The sequence below is a fragment of the Schistocerca cancellata genome, chromosome 7 (genome assembly GCF_023864275.1).
Source record: "Schistocerca cancellata isolate TAMUIC-IGC-003103 chromosome 7, iqSchCanc2.1, whole genome shotgun sequence".
Lineage (NCBI taxonomy): Eukaryota > Metazoa > Arthropoda > Insecta > Orthoptera > Acrididae > Schistocerca > Schistocerca cancellata.
The window spans coordinates 264,478,913-264,500,526 of NC_064632.1; the positions used below are offsets into that span (position 1 = coordinate 264,478,913).

Here is a 21,614-nt window from a genome sequence, read left to right on the forward strand (position 1 = left end):
GTTGTTGTTCTGGGCTGCGACCAGTCGGGAGCGGCGCTTATGTCCTCTTCGCATGGAGGTCACTGCTGTCGCGTTGTCGTCCTGGAGAGGGGTTGGTCAGCGTGCAATTGGCTGACGTCGTCTCACAGCCATCTCTTCTCTCTCGCTCCTGACTGGTGTGCCAATGCTTGGCTTTATGCCGTAATACGTAAACTACAGTAACCTAACCTTCCTCGTCTGTATCTGGCTAGTTCCCATGTGTTAGCGGCTGCACTTGAACTGTTTGTCCACAAGGACCAGGGTTCGCGTCTTGGAAAGGGCACCGCCATTGTTAATTGCCCGCCAATTCCCGGGTGGGGTGGGATGTCAGCCCAGCGCTGGGACAAATAAATTCCTCCCAAAATTCGAAATGCTCCCTAAAATTCGAAATTCCCACAGATAGGGTAGGAAGGGGAGGGGTGGGGAGGAGGGAGGGTGCGGAGACCCACGTGCTGGCCGATGAAAGCATATGGCGTCATCTGTAGGTGCGGGTAATTAATTGATCAATGTAATTAATTTGCATATCAATTTGATATCAAAATTTCACCTGGCGCCTCAGTACTCCACTACTATGGCCCTCATTTCGCTGTCGTGTGATGAGAGCGAAGCAAGTGGGCGTCGAGTAGAATAGCTACGCAAAAGTTCGACTAGTGATGGTCTGGGGCATATATTACACGTATAGTTGCTAAATATGGTTAACATGACAGAACTTAGCCCGTACACAGCTGTCGCGTTCGAAGTGTTGTAGACGTGACTAAGATAATTGTGAATAAAGCAAACCTATCGTCGCAGCAACACATTCTGTTGTTGTCTGCATGGTGAAAACACAGGTGTGTAGAAAGACCTTGCGTCAGAGAGAAATGAAATGCGTACTGTCGCTAAACGTCTTGAACTGTTGAACTAAGGCCCACGGGAATGATTGACGGTGGTTGTGACCGATGGCGCTCGTACAGATGGTAGAGAGCAGTGCAAACGTATGGTGACGCTTGAACTGCATCGATCTATTGGAGCAGGTGGTTTTCTGGTACCCTCCGCCCGCATGAGCGCCTGTGCAGTGTCAGAGGCGCTCAAAACAGGCTGCTGCTAGAACGTCACGCACTGATAGCATCCTGTGCCTGGCAATTTTCCATTTATCGCTTTCGTAAGCAAGTTGTTGTTGGGCGCTTGTGAGCTAAGACAGGTGGATGTTAGTTCCGATTAAAAAACATTTAAAAGGCGTTTCGTCATTGATTTTCACTGAGGTTGAACAGCTCGCAAATAATGCTTACCAGTAGTCATGGAAATTGAGTGGTAAGCAGCGTGGGTACGCGCTGAACTTGGCTCTGAGAATACGCCGATTTTCCACGGCAGTCTAATCACCAGCCATTTGAATGTCCACTCTGGGACTTTTTCATTACACGCTTCCATATTATTCCTACAAGTTTCCTTATGACGTCGCTCCACCGTCCATTACATCGTTTTCTTCGTCTTTTCTTATCTTTAGAATTCACCGAAGAACTACCTTGGTCCATGTACCATCCATTCTCCTGGCTATCTCTCTTAATTTACGTTCCAGTCATAATTAAATCGTCCACTCCAATCTGTTCCTTGCTCCATTCATTAGTTTTCGTGTTTCTCTTGGTACTTACCAACATGCATTCCTCCATTACTTGCTGAACAAACCTCAGTTTTTGAATAGATTTTGCATTAAAAGCCCATGTCTGACTGCCACAAGTCAGAACTACTAATAGACTTTCACAAGATTTCCTTTTGATTTTTTGATTTAGTTTTCACGTGAAGTTGGAGGAGCTATCTCTGCAACTGGGTAATTGCATTGTTTGAAAGTGGTTCAAATGGCTCTGAGCACTATGGGACAGGCAGGATTCGAACCTGCGACCGTAGCGGTCACGCGGTTCCAGACTGAAGCGCCTAGAACTGCACGGCCACACCGGCCGGCCATTGCATTGTTTACCTGACCACTGAAGCACGAGACTGTACAAACCAACTCTTCGGTTGACGACTGCTTCACAACAAGAAATTATATGGTCCAAGGAAAATTTTAGGTCTGTGCTACGGAGCATGACTTACAGGAACTTTTTTAAAGTTCGCTCGTCATCCATCTGTGGGTGTAGGAACGCACTGAGCAAGCGTTGTGTGCTGATTCAATACACAATGGTGTGTGAAGGTTTTTTTTCTGTACTTACGAAGTGCTTGTAGTGCTGGAATCAGAAAGCTTCACCAGCGGATAAGGCTAGCACACACAAATAGCATTTATTCAGATGCACGGAGAGATAACCTCAGTCGTTAATAGCGACCACATTTTTCTCGTCAACAAAGCGGTCATTTTAGCTGCGTTACGTGTATACGTGAGATGTGATTTGTGGACGAATATCCTGCTCCCGGCGTTTTTTATTTCAATACTTCCCCCACTCTCTCCCCCAAAAAGTGCAGCAGGTCGTCACTGTTGGTTTCATAACACACAGAAGCATTCCTCAGACTTACAACATACAAAAAATGGTTCAAATGGCTCTGAGCACTATGGGACTCAACTGCTGAGGTCATTAGTCCCCTAGAACTTAGAACTAGTTAAACCTAACTAACCTAAGGACATCACAAACATCCATGCCCGAGGCAGGATTCGAACCTGCGACCGTAGCGGTCTTGCGGTTCCATACAACATACATTTCTTCTTTTTTTTTTACGGGACCTTTTAGCAGAGTTTCTGAGAAATAACAGAAACTGAAATCGATTTTTCCAAACCTAAATTTGAACCCCAGATTTCACAGATGCGAGTCCATTGTCTTGAGCGAAACAACGATTCCGCCATTATAAGCGTCAATACTGATTTCTGCAGATAACGTCGGATTCACTATCGTCTGCATAAAATATCCTGTTGACGTTAACAAAATGAATCGCCTCAACCAGAAATCAGGTCTTTCGTTGTCTAACTGGTATGGTTACCAGCTTCTTCGTACAGTGGCTTGCATCAGCATGCTAGTTAGCTTGTGGGCGGTAAGAGCAGCCTAATTGCCTCCTAGCACAACAATTACTCAGTCGTCAGCCGCTCTCTGTTCCAGTGCGAGTCCCCTGTAACCCTGTTTCTTTCAGCACAGTCGCCAGTTTAAAGTTTTCTGGCAGTTCTGCGTATGTTATAAGCCGTTGCGTATTCATAGCATCAACAGACATCCTCATCTTCATACGTATCTTTATTCAATAGTAAAACCGAATTTGTGGAAGAGAAAAGTAAATGTGCACCAGGTGTCGTGTATAAGAATAATTTAAGTTACACTGTATAGAGATGTAATTCATAAGTCAGTTATTATTGATTTTTCCGGCCTAAGCTTACTTCAGTTGTTGCTGCGAAAGATGGCCATGCAAACAAACAGATTATCAGAAGATTTCACGAAACTTTTTTTGCTGTCGAAGTGTGGTTTATACGCACTCGACAGTGCAATCATTAGTGCCGGGATTAATTAAATACACAAAGACATGAATATGAAAATTAAACAAACTCCACATCGAAGCTGTGTTCCTTCCCAACACTGAAAAAGCTGGGAAGATTTAACAAAATTTCAGTAAAAGACTGGCACTTGGCGTGTAGTTAAGAGAAATACACATAAGTCCCCAGCTATATTATGGCCTTCCATCTCGTGTACAAACACGTAGCCCTGGGCCACAAGAACCGCACTGGTGGATCCTCTACTCCACTCATTGGAGGGGGATCTATGCGTCATAGGGCAGTGGCTCACTTCAGAGGCAGGTGAGAACGATTTCGTTTCGCACTCGTGTCTGATAACTGTCACTGGTTGCACCTTGTTATGCTTCATCATATTCGGCCACTTCTTCTTCCATTCATGTATGTCTCCAACAGCAAGGACACTGGAAGTACGCGGACAAAACACTGCGTTACTGCAGGTGCTGTAGACGCCGCCTTGGCTGCTGTATCTGCTGAATCGTTTCCCGTTTTGACTCCTACATTGCTCCCTACCCGGCAGAACACATTTCCTCTCTCCCCATCTCCCTCCACCAAGTGTTAAAGTCAGAGGAAGATTTCCGGATGGACTGGGTGAGTTCCTCTGGCAGCTACAGGACTCTAGCTGGAACGAAAACACTATAAAATCAGTGAACGACTAAAGCAACTTGTAACTGAATGAGAAAACGGCTAAGTGGAATAGCCAGGGAATCCATTTCAAAGTTCAGGGCAAGAGAGGAGTCGATCACGTCTCAAGTGTTCAAAAGAAGCTTCTGAATAATGACCACTTTACTTAACGACTGATTAAATTACCGAACGAGGAGTCGTATGCAGAAGATACAAGATAAGAGGAAGAGGAGCATCGGTTTATTGCAGATCGAATGCAGCTACTATGAAACTACCTTCAGTGCAATTATGTCCAAATCATGACTCAAGACAAATAAAATCGCACATGGTACCATTTGATATTACAGATGAGTTTTATTTACGATGAATCACCACTGACTTGGATATAATTGCACTGAAGACAGCAGCAGAGTAGCTGTACTCGATCTGTAGTAAACAGATTAAAAATTTACGACCGATGCTGCCCTTCCTCCTATATTGGATCCCGCTAATTTAGAGCACGCTATTCCTGATGGAAACAAACCTGTATTCGAAGCACATTCATAAGGGTTTGGATTTTAATATATGGGGTGATAAAAAATTCGCGCCCTCGGACTTCACAGCGCGATTCGTCACATACTGGCAATTCAAAACTGTGTCTCACGAAATTTCGTCCTGCGCATATTTCGGACACTAAATGGACGTTAAAGATTGGCAATCTGGCAACACTGTAATCACATGTACGGAAACTACCTCTGTCAACAGATAGACTAGAGCTGTGCACTTGCTGCACAGGATAGCGTTCTGGATTAGCATATCTGGCGTCTTAATCGTTATTGAGCGATTACAGTGGGTCTCCTACAAAACGTTTGCAGTTATGTACTACTACGGTCAGCTTTTAAAGAAGCCTTTTGCACGTCGTGGACACGAATTGTTTCGCGCCACTGTACCTGCTAGATCCCAAACTTGTTTTGGGTGTACCCACCCCCTATGGTCCCACTGAAATTATTGGCAAAGCGCTTTGCTAGCCCTGCTGGTGACATAAGCCCCTAACGAAATGTGACGGGCCTTAACGTGGCAAGAATAATAGTTGCTATTAATCGGTGGGACGATTGGGGAAGGATACATACAAAACAAGTTTGGAATCTAGTAGATGCAACGGTGCAAAACAACTCGCGTCCGCTACGTACAAAAGGTTTCTTTAAAAGTAGACCAATGAAAACGGTTCTATTTCTATTTCTATGTTCGTAGTACATAACTGCAAATGTTTTGTAGAAAACCCACTGTAATCGCTATATGACGATTAAGGCACCAGATACCGTACCACGCAGACTACTTTTAGCGAATAAAAACAAATAAGCCTCGATCCAGAATCGAACTCTCGACCTACTGCATGCTAACCCAAAACGTTATCCACTGCATCAAGTGCACAGCACTACCGCTAATCCTGACTGAGGTATTTACCGTACTCGTGATTACAGTATTGCCAGATTGCCAATCTTTAACGTCCACTTTGTGCTTGAAATGTCCGCAGCTCGTGGTCTTGCGGTAGAGTTCTCGCTTCTCGCGCACGGGGTCCCGGGTTCGATTCACGGCGGGGTGAGGGATTTTCTCTGCCTCGAGATGACTGGGTGTCATGTGTCTTTCATCATCATCATTGACTCGCAAGTCGCCGAAGTGCCGTCAGCTAAAAAGGGCTTGCAATTTCGGCGGCCGTACGATCATTTCATTTTTGTGCCTGAAATATGCGAAGGGCGAAATTTTGTGAGAGGCATTTTTGTATTGCTAGCACGTGAGGAAACGTGCTGCGGAGTCAGAGTGCGCGAATTTTTCTTCACCATGTATAAGTTACCGGAAATTTGGAAATCATTCGTTGAGATCCTTCGACCTTCTGAAACTGACATAGCGCTCCGTCTACGAGGCCCCTTCTGTACGGCGGGAGCGGTAAATACCAGTTAGAGAAGTTCAGTGGCTTCACGCATTTCGGGATGCGGTTCCCAAGGATAATGGAGGCATCAGGAGCGCTACAGTAGCTGCAGCGGACTGCGCGTTGGACGCGTGCTTCCGGCCGCGTGCAGGAACTTGCTTGCGGATTCCCGGAACTGTAGCCGGGCCGGTGTCGGTGAGCGTGTTGTTCCAGCCGGTGGCTCGTGCGCAGGCGCGGTCCGGGACGGCCTCGCGTCGCCGCCATGCGTCACCGGAGTTGCCGCATGGCTGGCGCGCCCACCCTTGGAGCACCTGTTGCGCCTCTGGCAGCTTATCGAGAGCGAACTGAGTGGCGCGGGCGACGGCTGGGTCCCACAGAGGCATGTTCGATGATCGTCGATATTTACATACTGTAATGACGATGTTTGAGTGTCGACAGATTGCCAACTTCGATGTTAAAAGGGAGACCCCACCTGAGGTTGTTCGGCGGCCTGGTGCAAGTCCTTATATTGTACACAACTTTGGCGATTTGCGCGTCGAATCGCTTTGTGAACATGTCTCTCTCAACGACACCACTGCAACACATCCGCCACCTGCCAAACGTGGCCACGGGTTGGAGGTGGCGGGGCAATATTTTTGAACGAACTATGGCAAGAATATCGGCTATTCTCGTTGCTGAGCGTGGAATGAGGAGGTCACTGACACGAAGGAGGTACACGGCGATAGCACGTGTGTACTAGAACGAGCTGTGATGAGCAAATCCTGCTCTGAGATGAAAAGGTTGACGCGGCAGAGGAATTTGTGGTGGACTGTATCATCAGAACAGAGAACAGTTGGAGGAGTGATGTTCACCCCCCCCCCCCCCCTCGTTCCCGCGTATGACCCCGGTTGCTTTTTGCGCCCTAAAACAACCACCTCGGTGTATATATAGCACTACTGCCAACAACACGAACAGCGTTTTCGATGCTTATCGAATTCCTACCACTGTTAAAATTGATATACAATGTAACAAAACAAACCCCACTGATTTTTGTTGAAGGGGGAGGGAGGAGGGGAGGAATGTTGATAACACGACGTATCCAGAACTCTTTCTTTACTCATTTCCGGACAAAATGCTCGAAAGATACACGAACACACACACACACACACACACACACACAAATACAAAGTTCACGACGACACTACGATGGTACAGTACGCTACTTGTGTAGGTTGATGATGAATAGGGCTCTATTTACTCAGTCATTCGGTTTTCGCGAAGACAAGACTAGGAGCCGAGATATAAAGCAAGATTTAGAAAGCATAGTTCCTGCGAAAAACAGCACGAAGTGTTGAGGGCTGTTGACAAGGGAGTTCAAATTGATACCGTATTTCTAGATTTCCAAAAGGCTTTTGTCACTGTACCACACAACCGGCTAGTAGTGAAATTGCGTGCTTATGGAATATCGTCTCAGTTATGTGACTGGATTCGTGATTTCCTGCCAGAGAGGTCACAGCTCGTAGCAAACGACGGAAAATCATCGAGTAAAACAGAAGTGATTTCTAGCGTTCCCCAAGGTATATAGGCTCACCTTAACTATGTAAACGGAAAATTTTGGAAATGGGTGGTAAGGTCTCATGGGACCAAACTGCAGAGGTCATCGGTCCCTAAGCCTACACACTACTTAATCTAACTTAAACTAACTTACGCTATGGACAACACACACACCCATGCCCGACGGAGGACTCGAACTTCCGACGGGGGGAGCCACAAGGACCGTGACAAGGCGCCCAAGACCGCGCGGCTACCCCGCGCAGCAACTATATAAACGATTTAGGAGACAATGTGAGCAGCTGTTTTAGGTTGTTTGCAGATGATGTTGTCGTTTATCGTCTAGTAAACTAACCTGAAGATCAAAACAAATTGGAAAACGATTTAGAAAAGATATCTGAATGGTGCGAAAATTGGTAATTGACCCTAAATAAAGAAAACTGTGAGGTCATCCACATGAGTGTTAAAAGGAATCCATTAAACTTCGGTTACGCGATAAGCCAGTCTAATTTAAAGGCGTAAAACACATAGAAAGTGTTGTGGAGAAGGCAAACCAAAGACTGCATTTCATTGGCAGAATACTCAGAAAATGCAACAGATCTACTAGAGTCTGCCTAAAGCACGCCTGTCAGTCCTTTTTGGAGTACTGCTGCGCGGTCTGCGCTCGTTACCAGATAAGATTGACGGAGTACATCGAGAAAGTTCAGAGAAGAGCAGCATGTTTTGTACTATCACGAAATAGGGAAGAGAGTGTCACGGACGTGATACAGGATTTGGAATGGACACCATTAAAACAAAGGCGTTTATCGTTGCGGCAGAAATTTCTCACGAAATTTCAGCCACCAGCTTTCTCCTCTGAATGCGGAAATATTTTGTTGACGCCGACCTACATAGGGAGAAACAATCATCATAATAAAATAAGAGAAATCAGACCTCTCGCGGAAAGATATAGATGTCCGTTTTTTCCGCGCGCTGTGCGAGAGCGGAATAATAGAGAATTAATTGTGAAAGTGGTTCCTTGTACGCTCCGCCAGGCATTTAAGTGTGATTTGCAGAGTTCAAAATGGTTCACATGGCTCTAAGCACTATGGGACTTAACATCTGAGGTCATCAGTCCCCTGGAACTACTTAAACCTAACTAACCTAAGGACATCACACACGTCCATGCTCGAGGCAGGATTCGAACCTGCGACCGTAGCAGCAGCGCGGTTCCGGACTGAAGCGCCTAGAACCGTTTGGCAACAACGGCCGGCTGATTTGCAGAGTATCCATGTAGATGTACATGTAAACGTTGGGCATTGTGAAGAGCTCTCCACCACGCAACGTTGTACATTACTCTAAGCGTAATACGCCACTGGCCACTCCCCTGGTTTTCCATTGCCGTATGACGCGTGGTTTTTTAAAACTGTTTACCTTTCCTCTTGTAAGCGCATTGGCAGTCCTTCGGCTGGCATTACGAGTTCGCTCAGGTGACAGGTGGCAACGAGCCCGCATGCAGGGAATACAAAGCACCACGACGCAGGGGCAAGGAGCACCGCCCCACATACCGGCCGAGTCAGCAGCCTCGCGGCACGCCCAGCTCCCAACACAATGCGCCTGCGTGCGTCAGTATTAAGGCAGTCGCTCTGGGCGTGGCCTCTCTGCTGCAATGTGCTGACACCCACCGCCTAGCTGCAGGTGCGCCCGTCACGAGTTGTGCGACGCAAAAAAAGTGCTTTTGTTCTGAACACGTAGAGCCCTACACAGCAAATTTAATAGAAATCAGCAAAGCGTATTCCATCGTAAATGATTCTTGCGTATGCACTCAATGATTTTTAGTTACATTACTTCGATACAGAAATGGCAAGCATGTTTTATTAACATAGCCCCTATGCTGCGTATTTGGTTCTCAGTTATTAATATAAATGCCATAATTTAGAATAATGTCTATAACTACACTACTGACCATTAAAATTGCTACACCAAGAAGAAATGCAGATGATAAACGGCTATTCATTGGACAAATATATTATATTACAACTGATATGTGATTACATTTTCATGCAGTTTGTGTGCATAAATCCTGAGAATTCAGTACCCAGAACAACCACCTCTGGCCATAATAACGGCTTTGATACGCCTGGGCATTGAGTCAAACAGAGCTTGGATGGCGTGTACAGCTACAGTTGCCCATGCAGCTTCATCACGATACCACAGTTCATCAAGAGTAGTGACTGGCAGATTGTGACGAGCCAGTTGCTCGACCACCATTGACCAGACGTTTTCAATTGGTGATGACGAATACACGCTTCCAATGTGCGTTCACCACGATGTCGCCAAACACGGATGCGACCATCATGGTGCTGTAAAAAGAACGTGGATTCATCCGAAAAAATGACGTTTTGCGATTCATGCACCCAGGTTCGTCGTTGAGTACACCATCGCAGGCACTCGTCTGTGATGCAGCATCAAGGATAACCACAGCCACGGTCTCAGAGCTGATAGTCCATGCTGCTGCAAACGCCGTCAAACTGTCCGTGCAGATGGTTGTTGTCTTGCAACCGTCCCCATCTGTTGACTCAGGGATCGAGACATGGCTGCGCGATCCGTTACAGCAATGCGGATAAGATGCCTGTCATCTCGACTGATTGTGATACGAGGCCATTGGGATCCAGCACGGAATTCCGTATTACCCCCCCCCCCCCTGAACCCACCGATTCCATATTCTGCTAACAGTCATTGGATCTCGACCAACGCGAGCAGCAATGTCGCGATACCATAAACCGCTATCGCGATTGGCTACAATCCGACCTTTATCAAAGTCGGAAACGTGATGGTACGCATTTCTCCTCCTTACACGAGGCATCACAACAACGTTTCACCAGGCAACGCCGGTCAACTGCTGTTTGTGTACGAGAAATTGGTTGGAAACTTTCCTCATGTCAACATGTTGAAGGTGTCGCCGATGGTGCCAACTTTTTGTGAATGCTCTGAAAAGCTAATCATTTGCATATCACAGCATCTTCTTCCTGTTGGTTAAATTTCGCATCTGCAGCACGTCATCTTCATGGTCTAGCAGTTTTAATGGCCAGTAGTGTACATCTGTACTCCGCGAACCACTGAAGTGCATGGCAGAGGGTACGTTCCTCTGTACCAGTTATTAGGACTTTTTCCCGTTCTATTCACGTTTGGAGCACAGGAAGAATGATTGTTTAAATGCCTCTGTGCATGCTGTAATTAATCCAATCTTATCCTCACAATTCCTACAGGAGTGGTAAGTAGGACATTGTAGTATATTCCTAGGGTCATCATTTATAGCCGGTTCTTGAAACATTGTTAGTAGATTTTCTTGGGATAGTTTGCTTCTAACTTCAAGAGTCTGCCAGTTAAATTCTTTCAACATCTCAATGACACTCTCCCTGCAACCATTCATGTTGCTCTTCTCCGTATATATTCAATATTGCCTGCCCATCTCATGTGGTACGTGTCTGACACACTTGAGCAGTATTCTAGGATGGGTCACATGAGTGATTCGTAAGCCATCTCCTTTGTAGATGGATTGCATTTCCCTAGTATTCTACCAATAAACCAAAGTCTGCTACCTGCTTTACACACAACTGAGTCTGTGTTATTGTTTTGTGGAGCACTTCTGTTACCTTTCCTGTAGATGGGTGTGACCTGGACTTTCTTCTAACTTCTGGGCACACTTTTCTTTTCCAAGAGATCTACAGAAGAGAACAGTTAGAAGAGGAGCTAACTCTGTGGAGAATTCAGTATAGAATCTGATAGGAAGTCCATCGGGCCCTGGAGCTTTGTTCAGCTTTAAAGTTTTTGGCTTCTTTGCAACACCAGACACACTCGTACTTATCTCACTAATCTTTTCAATGGCGTGAGTATTAAATTGGGGCAATTCTTCTGGGTTTTCCTTTGCAAAGGAATATTTGAAAACAAAGTTAAGCATTTCTGCTTTTGTTTTGTTACCCCACAACTGCAGTTCCATTCTTGTCGGTGAGTGACTGGACACTAACTTTGGTGCCACTAACAGCCTTTACGTAAGCCCAGAATTTCTTTGGGGGTGTGTAAAAGATCATTTGGTAATATTCTGCTACAGTAATCAGTGAAGACTTCATGTTTCGCTTTCTTGATCTGCATTTTTTTTTCATTCAGCACCTCTCTATCTACAGCACTATGCTTTGTTCTGCACCTATTATGCAGTAGTCTGTTTCTTTAGAACTTTCTTTGCAGTGACTGTATATCATGGAGGATCTCTCCCATGAACTGTCCTACTGGGTAAAGATCTGTCCCAAAACAAAATCATTCTTAAAATTAAATCCAACATATTCAACAAGTTGATAAAAAAAATTTTTTTTTTCATATACCAACAATATTGATACTCACGGAAAATTAAAAACCTGCAATAAAAACAAATCACAACAAATGAGGAAAATACTGTTGGGCAGCAACAAACAATGAGGAAAAAATGCTGAATTAACACTCTCCCAAGAGGAGAAACAGAAACAAATCGCAACGAATGGCGGTACTTCCTACCACATTAGGCAATGATAAATCTGGAATTTACTAAAACTGCACACAATTATAGCAAGAAATAGGTAAGACTTTTTTAATAAATATGAAGCCTACACCCCAGATTTCAGGAGTGACAAATGGCCTGCCCTCCCTTCCCCCCCCCCCCCCCCCCCCCCCCCTTGTGGACATCTATGGATGGGTACACATTATTGTTCAGTCGTTAAATCATCACATAGTGCGAGCTTTGGAGTGAATCCCACCACTGCATTACCAGCTGCCGTATAATTCTTTGCTTATCTGAGCTGTACTCAAGCAATTATATTTCTGCATTATTAAAGACTGGCCTGAGTGTCTTTGTAAATGAAATGTAAGTGTCTCTCCCAGTAAATAAAATAATTATAGTATCTTCATTACATTTTTATTATTCAAAACATACAGCTGTGTGTTGACTGGAAGCTTTTTTTACATTATGTAGTTGAATTTTCTGTTATTTTGGCCCTGATTATTGACATCACTTTCTGGATGTTCAGCAGCAGAACTGTCTGCTCTGCTATTAATTTTCCACCCATAATGCAGTCTCTTGAAAGATTTATCTATACTTTGTGAAACAAATATACTTTCCATGTGTTAGACAGCATTTTCTCTGTCACAAATTTAACACCAAAATGATTTTTAAAAATAAATCAATTGACAGGAAAACAACAGATCTGGGCCTGAGTCAGGCACATGGATTCATATAACTGACAAAAGAATAGAAAATGATCAGCTTTCCTTTCTGTCTCCTGAAACTTTGCTGTACAGAAGTGTGCTGGTTGTGTAAAGTTTTTATGCCACTGAAATATTTTGTCAACCACCGCAACAGGACACAATTACTGTCTGATAACATGCCTATTGATTTCTTTTCAGGGACACCTTCTGATACAGAATTGGTTTTTGTGCCTCTCGAATCGAGGGCTGGCGTAACGGAGAGTGTGGAAGATGTTGATGACTCTAGTGATGATGATGATGATTTCATCTTCCCATTTGGAGGCTTCTTTGGATTCTCCAGCTTCATGCAAGGTTTGAATACAGTTCTCTTTATTAATTACCATTTCTTTCAAATTGCTTTTGTTCATTGTGTATGTGGGCACAATAGGTAAATTGAGTTGATTTAACAAGTTGAGAGGGCACCCATGGAATTGGCATCATTTCTGTCATAATGCAACTGTTTTATTTAACTTTGAGAATATATTTATATCAAGTAATCTTTAATATAGATATGGGCCAAATTGCATTTTCATTTTTAATAACGAAATGTTACATCAGCAAAAGGAGTGAAGTACACTAAAAATGAAGTAGGCAGAAAAACAACAGCAGTTCACCATTTGAAAGTCCTCTTACATAACAGTGATTAGCTAATGATACTACATTCCATAGATGTTTATGAAATGTGACAATCAGTCATACAGTTTATACAGAAAAAGGTTCATGGTCCATATAGTCACCTGCAAATGTAGGACGTGATACACAGAATTTTAGAAATAAATGAATAATGTTGTTTGGTTTGAACATAACAGAGTTTTACTAGCCACAGTTGTACTGGAGGTGACAAATGACCTAGACTTCCACTTACCTGTGAACTGACTTAATCAGTTAATTTAATGCGGACCTTGAATGACAGTGCAAATCAATATTTATCACACTGACAGAGGAAAAAAAAAATGCCTAACCAGCAATCAAACTGTAGACCTTTATTTGCTCATCTTTCTTCTTTAAATACAGTCTCCATCTGGTGAATTTTGTTTTGTGGCCATTAGGCTGTAGTCAAAGGCCCAGTTCTCTGTCTAATGTTTGATCATCCCCAGCTGGAGACCTCATCAGAGACTACAACAACTCAGAAAGTCTCCATTATAGGATGCAATGTAAAGTGTGTAAAGGTGACTACCATCTATTTGTTTGCTGTACAAAGCCACAATTGTCTCAAGAATGTGAAGTAGTACTTTGTTATTAGGTGCACAAGACACAGACTATGAAATAGACTTTTTTTATTATTCCAGATTTCATGAGGAGAATCACTGATGTTCTGAAGGGCCTTCCAGATGGAGCATTCAATTTTGGCAAGGAGGGTAACACCACATCAACCACTAAGGTATGTATTGCATAAATATGGTTTTGACTAAAACATATATGTGATCATTTCACCACATCTAAAATAAAATCCCGAGTAAGACATGAGATTTCAAAATGGAAACAGAACATAGTCTCCTTACATCATACACCCACAGTAGACCCACATATTTTTGCCTATACTATTTTTGCATAAATAAAAAAATTAGTAACATTACTGCATTGGAAACAGGCTATGGAATCATCTCTAGTAATAGATTTAATTTATTGCCTTACTGTTGTTTACTGTGTGGGAGAAATGAATCCAGCTACTTTACTGTATTATTTACACTGGTCAGCCAGAACATTATGACCACCTAACCAATAACTGGCATGTCCACCTTTGGCATGGATAACAGTGGTGATGCATCATGGTGTGGAAACAATTGGTAGATTGCTGGAGGGAGTTAGCACCACATTTGCATACACGTCACCTAATTCCCATTGATCCCATTGTTTGATCAGGTTCAGATCTGGCAAGTTTTGGAGGCCAGCACATCAACTGGAACTCACCACTGTGTTCTTTGAACCATTCCATCACACTCCTGGCCTTGTGACATGGCACATTATGCTGTAGAAAAATGCCACTAATCTCGGGAAACATGATCACCGTGAAGGGGTGTATGAAGTCTGCAATCAATGTACGATACTCCTTGGCCATTATGGTGCCTTACACAACCTCCACTGGATGCATGGATGCCCATGTGAATGTTCCACAGAGCATAACGGGGCTGCCACCAGCTTGTCTCCAGCCTGCCAAACAGGTGTCAAGCAGATGTTCCCCTAGAAAACAACGGATTTGTGCCCTCCCATTGGCACGATGAAGAAGGTATCGGGATTCATCAGATCGTGCAAAGCTCTGCCACTGCATCAATGTCTAGTGCCAATGGACACATACCTATTTCAGTTGTAGTTTATGATGCTCAGAAGCACTTGTACTCTGCCCAGCATTAAAAACTGATGTTGGTTCTGTGACAATTCACTGCCTTTCCTGTTTTACCAATCAGCCCAACCTTTGGTGCCTGACATCTGTAATGAGGGGTGGCTGCCCAATCATGAGACATCTGAATGTGGTTTCACCACATATTGAAGACACTCACCACAGTCCTTGAACACCTGATATATCCTACGGTTTCTGAAATGCTTGTGCCGAGCCTCCGGGCAATCACAATCTGTCCTCGGTCAAACTCAAATAGATAGTGCACCTCCCCCATCCTACACATGGACAGCATGCTAACTGATACTACATGTACCATGAGAGTGTCTGACTAGCAGTCATCTCTTGGAAAGTGACACTGCTATTGCCTGGAAGGCTTTATGTTGATAGTAGGTCAGTGGTTATAATGTTCTGGTTGGTCAGTGTGTAAAGTTGTATGTGTCTGCTTTTGCAGACAACTCTTCATTGTCACTGCCTGTAACAATACTGAAGTACATGGACTAAAGCATACAGTAGACCCTTGAAGTTAATGATTAGAAAAAACTAAGATCATGTTAAATCCATCTCTAAACCAGATCAATGAATGAAGTACACATTTGACAGAACTACACTTCTTTCTTTGTGTTTAATTGTAAAATACAGAAAACCATTAAATTTTGATGTATAGTATTCTTCTTTTCACTTATTCCATGTCTTTTGCAAAAGACATACCCCATGCCCTCAAAGTGACATAGACTGATTTTTTGATTTTTAAAATTTTCCAACTAAAAAATTCCGCTTCTAAGTCATATTTGCATACCATTTCTGGTGTATAGAAAAAGATGGCGCAGAATTTAAGATACTAGACTCGCAGATAGGTGGGTTTTCCTAAATTTCTTAAGGTAACAAAATACTGGTATTGTCCCATTCAAGGGCAGCGGGGGCAGGGGCAGCTGCCCACCACCCTCGACTTCTTTTTACGTGGACCGAACACCCATACTGCTCAGCCAAACTGATATGCATATTAATTCAGTATCAATTTGAAGAAAGCCATAACATATAATGGATACTGAATAGCAGAAAGAGTACCTAGAGCAATTTGCCATGATATCTAAAAATTTATTTTCTTACTTGCTGCAAAACCAACGCAAGTCCCTCTTCAACCTGGATCTGTTGCTATTCGTGCTTGTAGTTTCTTTAAAGACACAGCTGACTTTCTTCCCCATTTGTTTCCAATCCAAGCTTGAACCAGTTTTCTATTTTCTCATTGCTGACAGAATGTTGAACTACAGTAAAATTTTGCTTAATTTCACAGAAAGCTTTCAAAGACTGTATTGTCCTTATATTAGAATACAATTTAACTTTCCAACAGAAAGTATGACAAATATAAGAAACCAAGCAAAAATCTCCAAAATCTACACCTCTACTTCCTTACTAAATAATAAATATGAGACATTGTCCTTTTTCATAAACTTCAGAGAGACATATAGAAAGTATAAAAACATTATCATTTTTTTTATAGGTTGTCGGAGGTCACGTCATTACTGTCAACGAGACTGTTTACAAAAATGATGATGACACAGGAGTCTACAAAATTCAGGTGATTGAAGTAAAGCCAACAGAAGGGGCTATTGATTCAGAGCAGAACCCAACTGAAACATCTGATTCTGCCTCACCTGAGCAAGTCAGTGAAAATGACAATGAAATCCCTAAGGGAAAGGTGGGTTCTGATGGTGATGAACTTACAGCTTGAAGTTAAGCAGTTGCAAGTGTGCCTGCATGAAAGACTGATGATACCTTGTGTGATTTAAAAGCTGCTTGCATAGAATTTTTGCATCAAAACATCTTCAGACCTGTCCTGTATAAAATAGCAGCTTAATAACTTACGCACACTACTCACATTTTCACCTTTGAACAAAAATATTATTGAAAGAAACCAAATGAGCCTTGTATACTGCAAATTTTTATTCCATAATTTTAAAAGCAGTCTCACGTACTGGTATATGTACATAATTTATGTGTAGTATTATATAAAAAGTGCATTTTGCTGTATATAAATTGCAACAGTAAAACTCTGCTGTACTTGACAATAGTGAATCTCCATGAGGCAGTATTATAAATTGGAATTAGCTGATTCAGTATTGTAGGCTTGTGCAAAAATCTGTAACCATAGGTTGTTATTTTTTCAAAGTGTATTAATTTTGTAACAGTATGTAATGTATTACACAATGCTTGTGCATGTGAAACAAATATAAGCACAATTACATGACTGAAAGTTTTATGATTCATTTCGGAATAAACCATTTACCAGAATTCCTTTAACTAATTAGTTAAATATCTCTCTCTCTCTCTCTCTCTCTCTCTCTCTCTCTCTCTCTCTCTCTCTCTCTTTCTGTGTGTGTGCCTAATTATTGTGTTCGCATGTCTGCTTCCTGTTTTGCTTTTTTTTTTTGCATGTTTATTTGTAACTAAACACTATGCTTCAGCCACCTTTGTGATGGGATTTTACTAGTTCTCTGTTTTATAAACACTAATACAAAAGCAAACGCACTCAAACTGGTAAATTCATAATACTTTGAGCAATAGGATTTAACAAAAATTCCTGTTAGGTAGTACTTTCTAAATTAATTACTACTAGTATTTTTAAACGCAGCACGCTGAACCTTAGATGAAATGGTAAAAGGGGAAACTAATGAAAAATGCAAAAACATCTTTTACTGTTTTCTTTGAATTATTGTGAGACAAAATTTTGTAGTAACTAATCAAAAATTCCTTTTCTCATTGTGGTAATCTGTACGTGTTTTTATAACTGCTTAATTATGTTTTTCTTTCTCACTCTAGTAATCTATGTGTGTCGTATAACTGCTTAATGATGTGTTTGTATTCTATCAAAAACTGTTTCTAAATAATTTGGGGTTAAGGTTTTGATTTATTTTATGTTTTATCATGTTTGTTGTTACTTTCTCTATCTGCATGATACTGCTGATCTATTACATGTTTTTTTTCATTTCTCTGTTAATTTCCCTAATTTAGACTGAAGACGTAGCCGAGAGATTTGACAGAAGCTACTCTGAGAACACAGAACTACTTGAGTCTCCTGAATATTATTCTTCTGTTTTTTATGACAACTTGGACAATACCATAGATGCTGGAAGATATGTCGATCTCAGTCGTGATACTTACGTCAACGCAGTGCTCAGTGATCAAGCAGTAAAAGGTGGAATGGTCATGATTGACCCTGATGCAGAATTAATTGATGTCAACACCGGTGAAGTAATAGATTTCTCAGGCTTACAGAACACCATCAACGAAAAATTCAAATGACAAAGCAGATTAGTGTTGACTATCACCAAAGATTATTCATGACAATAATTTGTGGCATAACATCTGACAGAAAGGACTGTTAATGCAACTTGCCATGAGGACTGAGAATGCTACATGTCTCTTGCCAATATGTGAAGACGAAGATTGAAATTAATTTATTTATTGAATCCATGCAACGTAACTCAGGATAAATGTTTTGTACAAAGTGAGTGTGTTTTGTTGTATGTGTGTGCGAGTGTGTAATACAATTTTTTGAAATACAATTATTTATGTGTATGTATGTGAAAAGAGAAAAAAGTTTGTTAATTTTTTAAATTATTGTAATTAAATTTTTAATTGGAAATCTTACATGAAATTCTTTATGTCAGTAAATGAGTTAGTTTAAACAGGTAACTATCACACTGTCTGTGTACTGCACTTCTTGCAACCATACAACTTTTTATTCTGGATGCTCTTGGTTCCTCATCATAACACAGCATGGGTATTCTGGCACATTCTGTGAGAACTAAGTTTGCCTTCTTGTGTTTTCAAGCTGTAATGTATTGATAGTGCCCAACTTTTAACATCAGTCATACTTCAACTGCGAGGGTAGGCTAATCATTAGATTCTTAATGCACACAGGCCAAAGAATATTTGGATGAACAACAAACATCTTGTAACATACGCAGTTTGATAGTCAGTCAGAAGATTTGTTTATGTTCAGGAAAGAAATTTTCCACTCATGCTTAAATGATTTCCATCAAGCTGACTGAATTTTTAACTTGTTAGAAGCAATTTTTTGGAACTGTGAAAAAGTAAATGTTAGTGCTGAAGTATAATGAAAGAGATGAATAATTGACAATTCATGTCACATCATGTACATATGAAATCCTGATTAGGTAACACATTACAACAGACACAAGGAATACATATGAAACATAAATGTACACAGAAATATTGGTGTACTGTCCATTACTCTGCTTTCATGACATTGCATGAAAACACTGGCTTGCACAGTGCTTAGATGACTGGAACTTTACAAGAAAGTTACCAACAACAGAGAATTATCAACATTTTGAAAACCTTGTCATCATTTAAATGTCATGTAGTGATCTTAATTTCTACCTTGGGAATGATATTTCATATGGCTTTCAATTTGCTATAATTACACAAAGTTTCATGAGATGCTATTGTCCTTAGCAGCTCTTATAAATATAGTACAATAGTCCTTACTGAAAACTTATTCCTATTTCACCGGTTTTTACACTTTCTTATTAATTTCTTCTTATTTGGTCATATGTTTTCCTGCAATTTTGAAGTATTTGATCAGAAAGAAAACCAGCTGTTGCTTCTTTTGTGCTATCCATTCTTGATTAGTGTAAGGTAAATTTTGTTTTCCAAATAACATTCTGTGTAATGAATCTGAAACTATTTGTACACTAGTTTCCTGCTTTTCCAGCTGTATACAATTAAAGGTTTGATTCTAGAGTGGTGTCATCAGTTTAATTTTTGTCATAGTTTTCAAAGGTACCTCAAATAGAACTTACGGCACATTATTCTACAAAGTGAGATTGACTGAAGTTGAGATTCTCATCTTTGAGCATTACTATATAGATTGTTACACAATGTGACAAGTGCAAACATTTGTTTGGTACTGTGATCTTTTAGGTATTGTTGACACTTACTCTGTTTACAAGTGAGATCATGTGGGTCAGGGAATATTGATTAATTATGAGGTTTAAAATGAATGCAAATACAGGGTGACAATTATTGAACTATATGAAATAAAATCATTGTAACTGCTGAATGGTTTTTGTTAGGATGTTTAAACTGCACGGTGGCCATGGGTGGTGGTGGTGATTAGTGTTTAACGTCCCGTCGACAACGAGGCCATTAGAGACGGAGCTCAAGCTCGGGTTAGGGAAGGATTGGGAAGGAAATTGACCATGCGCTTTCAAAGGAACCATCCCGGCATTTGCCTGAAACAATTTAGGGAAATCACGGAAAACCTAAATCAGAATGGCTGGAGACGGGATTGAACCGTCGTCCTCCCGAATGCGAGTCCAAGTGGCCATGGGGCATGATGGGAATTAGTATGTGCATGTGCACATGCCTTGTTTTTGAAGCCCACTTTCTTTTGGATAGGTTCATCAATAAGCAAAATTGGCTCATTTGGGGGACTGAGAATCCACATTTCATGATCAAGAAGTCTCTTCACCCTCAGTGGGTGATTGTGTGGTGTGCAGTGTCTAGTCATGGGATAAATGGTGCAATATTCTTTGATGGCACAGTGACTACCAAACAGTATGTGAAGGTTTTGGAAGATTGTTTCATCCTCATTACCCAAAGTGACCCTGATTTCGACAAGAGGTGGTTCATGCAAGACAGAGCTCAACCCCATTGAAGCAGCAGTGTTTGATGTCCTGGAAGAGCACTTTGGGGACCGCATTCTGGCTCTGAAGTACCCAGAGGCCACTGGCATGGGCCTCGATTGTCTGCCATATTCTCCGGATCTGAACACATGTGCCTCCTTTTTGTGGGGCTATATTAAAGACCATGTGCACAGCAAGAACCCCAAAATCACTGCTGAATTGAAAACAGCCATTCAGAGGTCATCGAGAGCATCAGTATTCAGCACTTCCGCAGGTCATGCAGAATTTCATTATTTGTCTGTGCCACATCATCGCCAATGAGAGCAGGCATATCGAACATGTCATAACCTAAATCGAAATATCTGTAGTGATGTCTACATGTTGAATAAAGTGTGTGCAGGCCATAGTTTCTAACTAATTTACATATTTTGTTTCAGACAGTTCAATAATTGTCACCCTGTAAGAACCACACTTAAGTCACATCATAATTATCAGTTGCCTGTTCCATGATACACAGCAACTAATTGAAGTTTTCAGTGCTTTAAGTCACAAATTAGCTATCATATCTCATTTTCATAGTCTTACTACGTTAACTGGAGCACATTATTCTGTGATAAGCATATTTTTTGTAATTATTATCACCCTTTTTCCAGTTGCCAATACTGAGTGGTAGATTTTTGGCAAACTGATTTAGAATATGGAGTTTCAGAGCAATAAAATTCATTTTGTAAGTTTTGGTGGCTCTGAAAATGTATCTCCCCGACTTGATGATGATGATGTTTGGTTTGTGGGGCGCTCAACTGCGTGGTTATCAGCGCCCGTACAATTTCCCAATCTTTG

The 21,614-nt window shown here is 41.7% G+C and overlaps 1 protein-coding gene across 1 annotated transcript in view; it reads left to right on the forward strand.

The window, feature by feature from the left end:
- Window positions 1–19,890, forward strand: part of LOC126091916 (icarapin-like) — a 49,462-nt gene extending 29,572 nt beyond the window's left edge. Inside the window, exons 2-5 of the mRNA XM_049907233.1 lie at window positions 12,945–13,097; window positions 14,075–14,166; window positions 16,622–16,819; window positions 18,133–19,890. Coding sequence (XP_049763190.1) covers window positions 12,945–13,097; window positions 14,075–14,166; window positions 16,622–16,819; window positions 18,133–18,423 — 734 coding nt within the window. The 3' untranslated portion in view covers window positions 18,424–19,890. The remainder of the gene's footprint in view (window positions 1–12,944; window positions 13,098–14,074; window positions 14,167–16,621; window positions 16,820–18,132) is intronic.
- The last annotated feature ends 1,724 nt before the right edge of the window (window positions 19,891–21,614 follow it).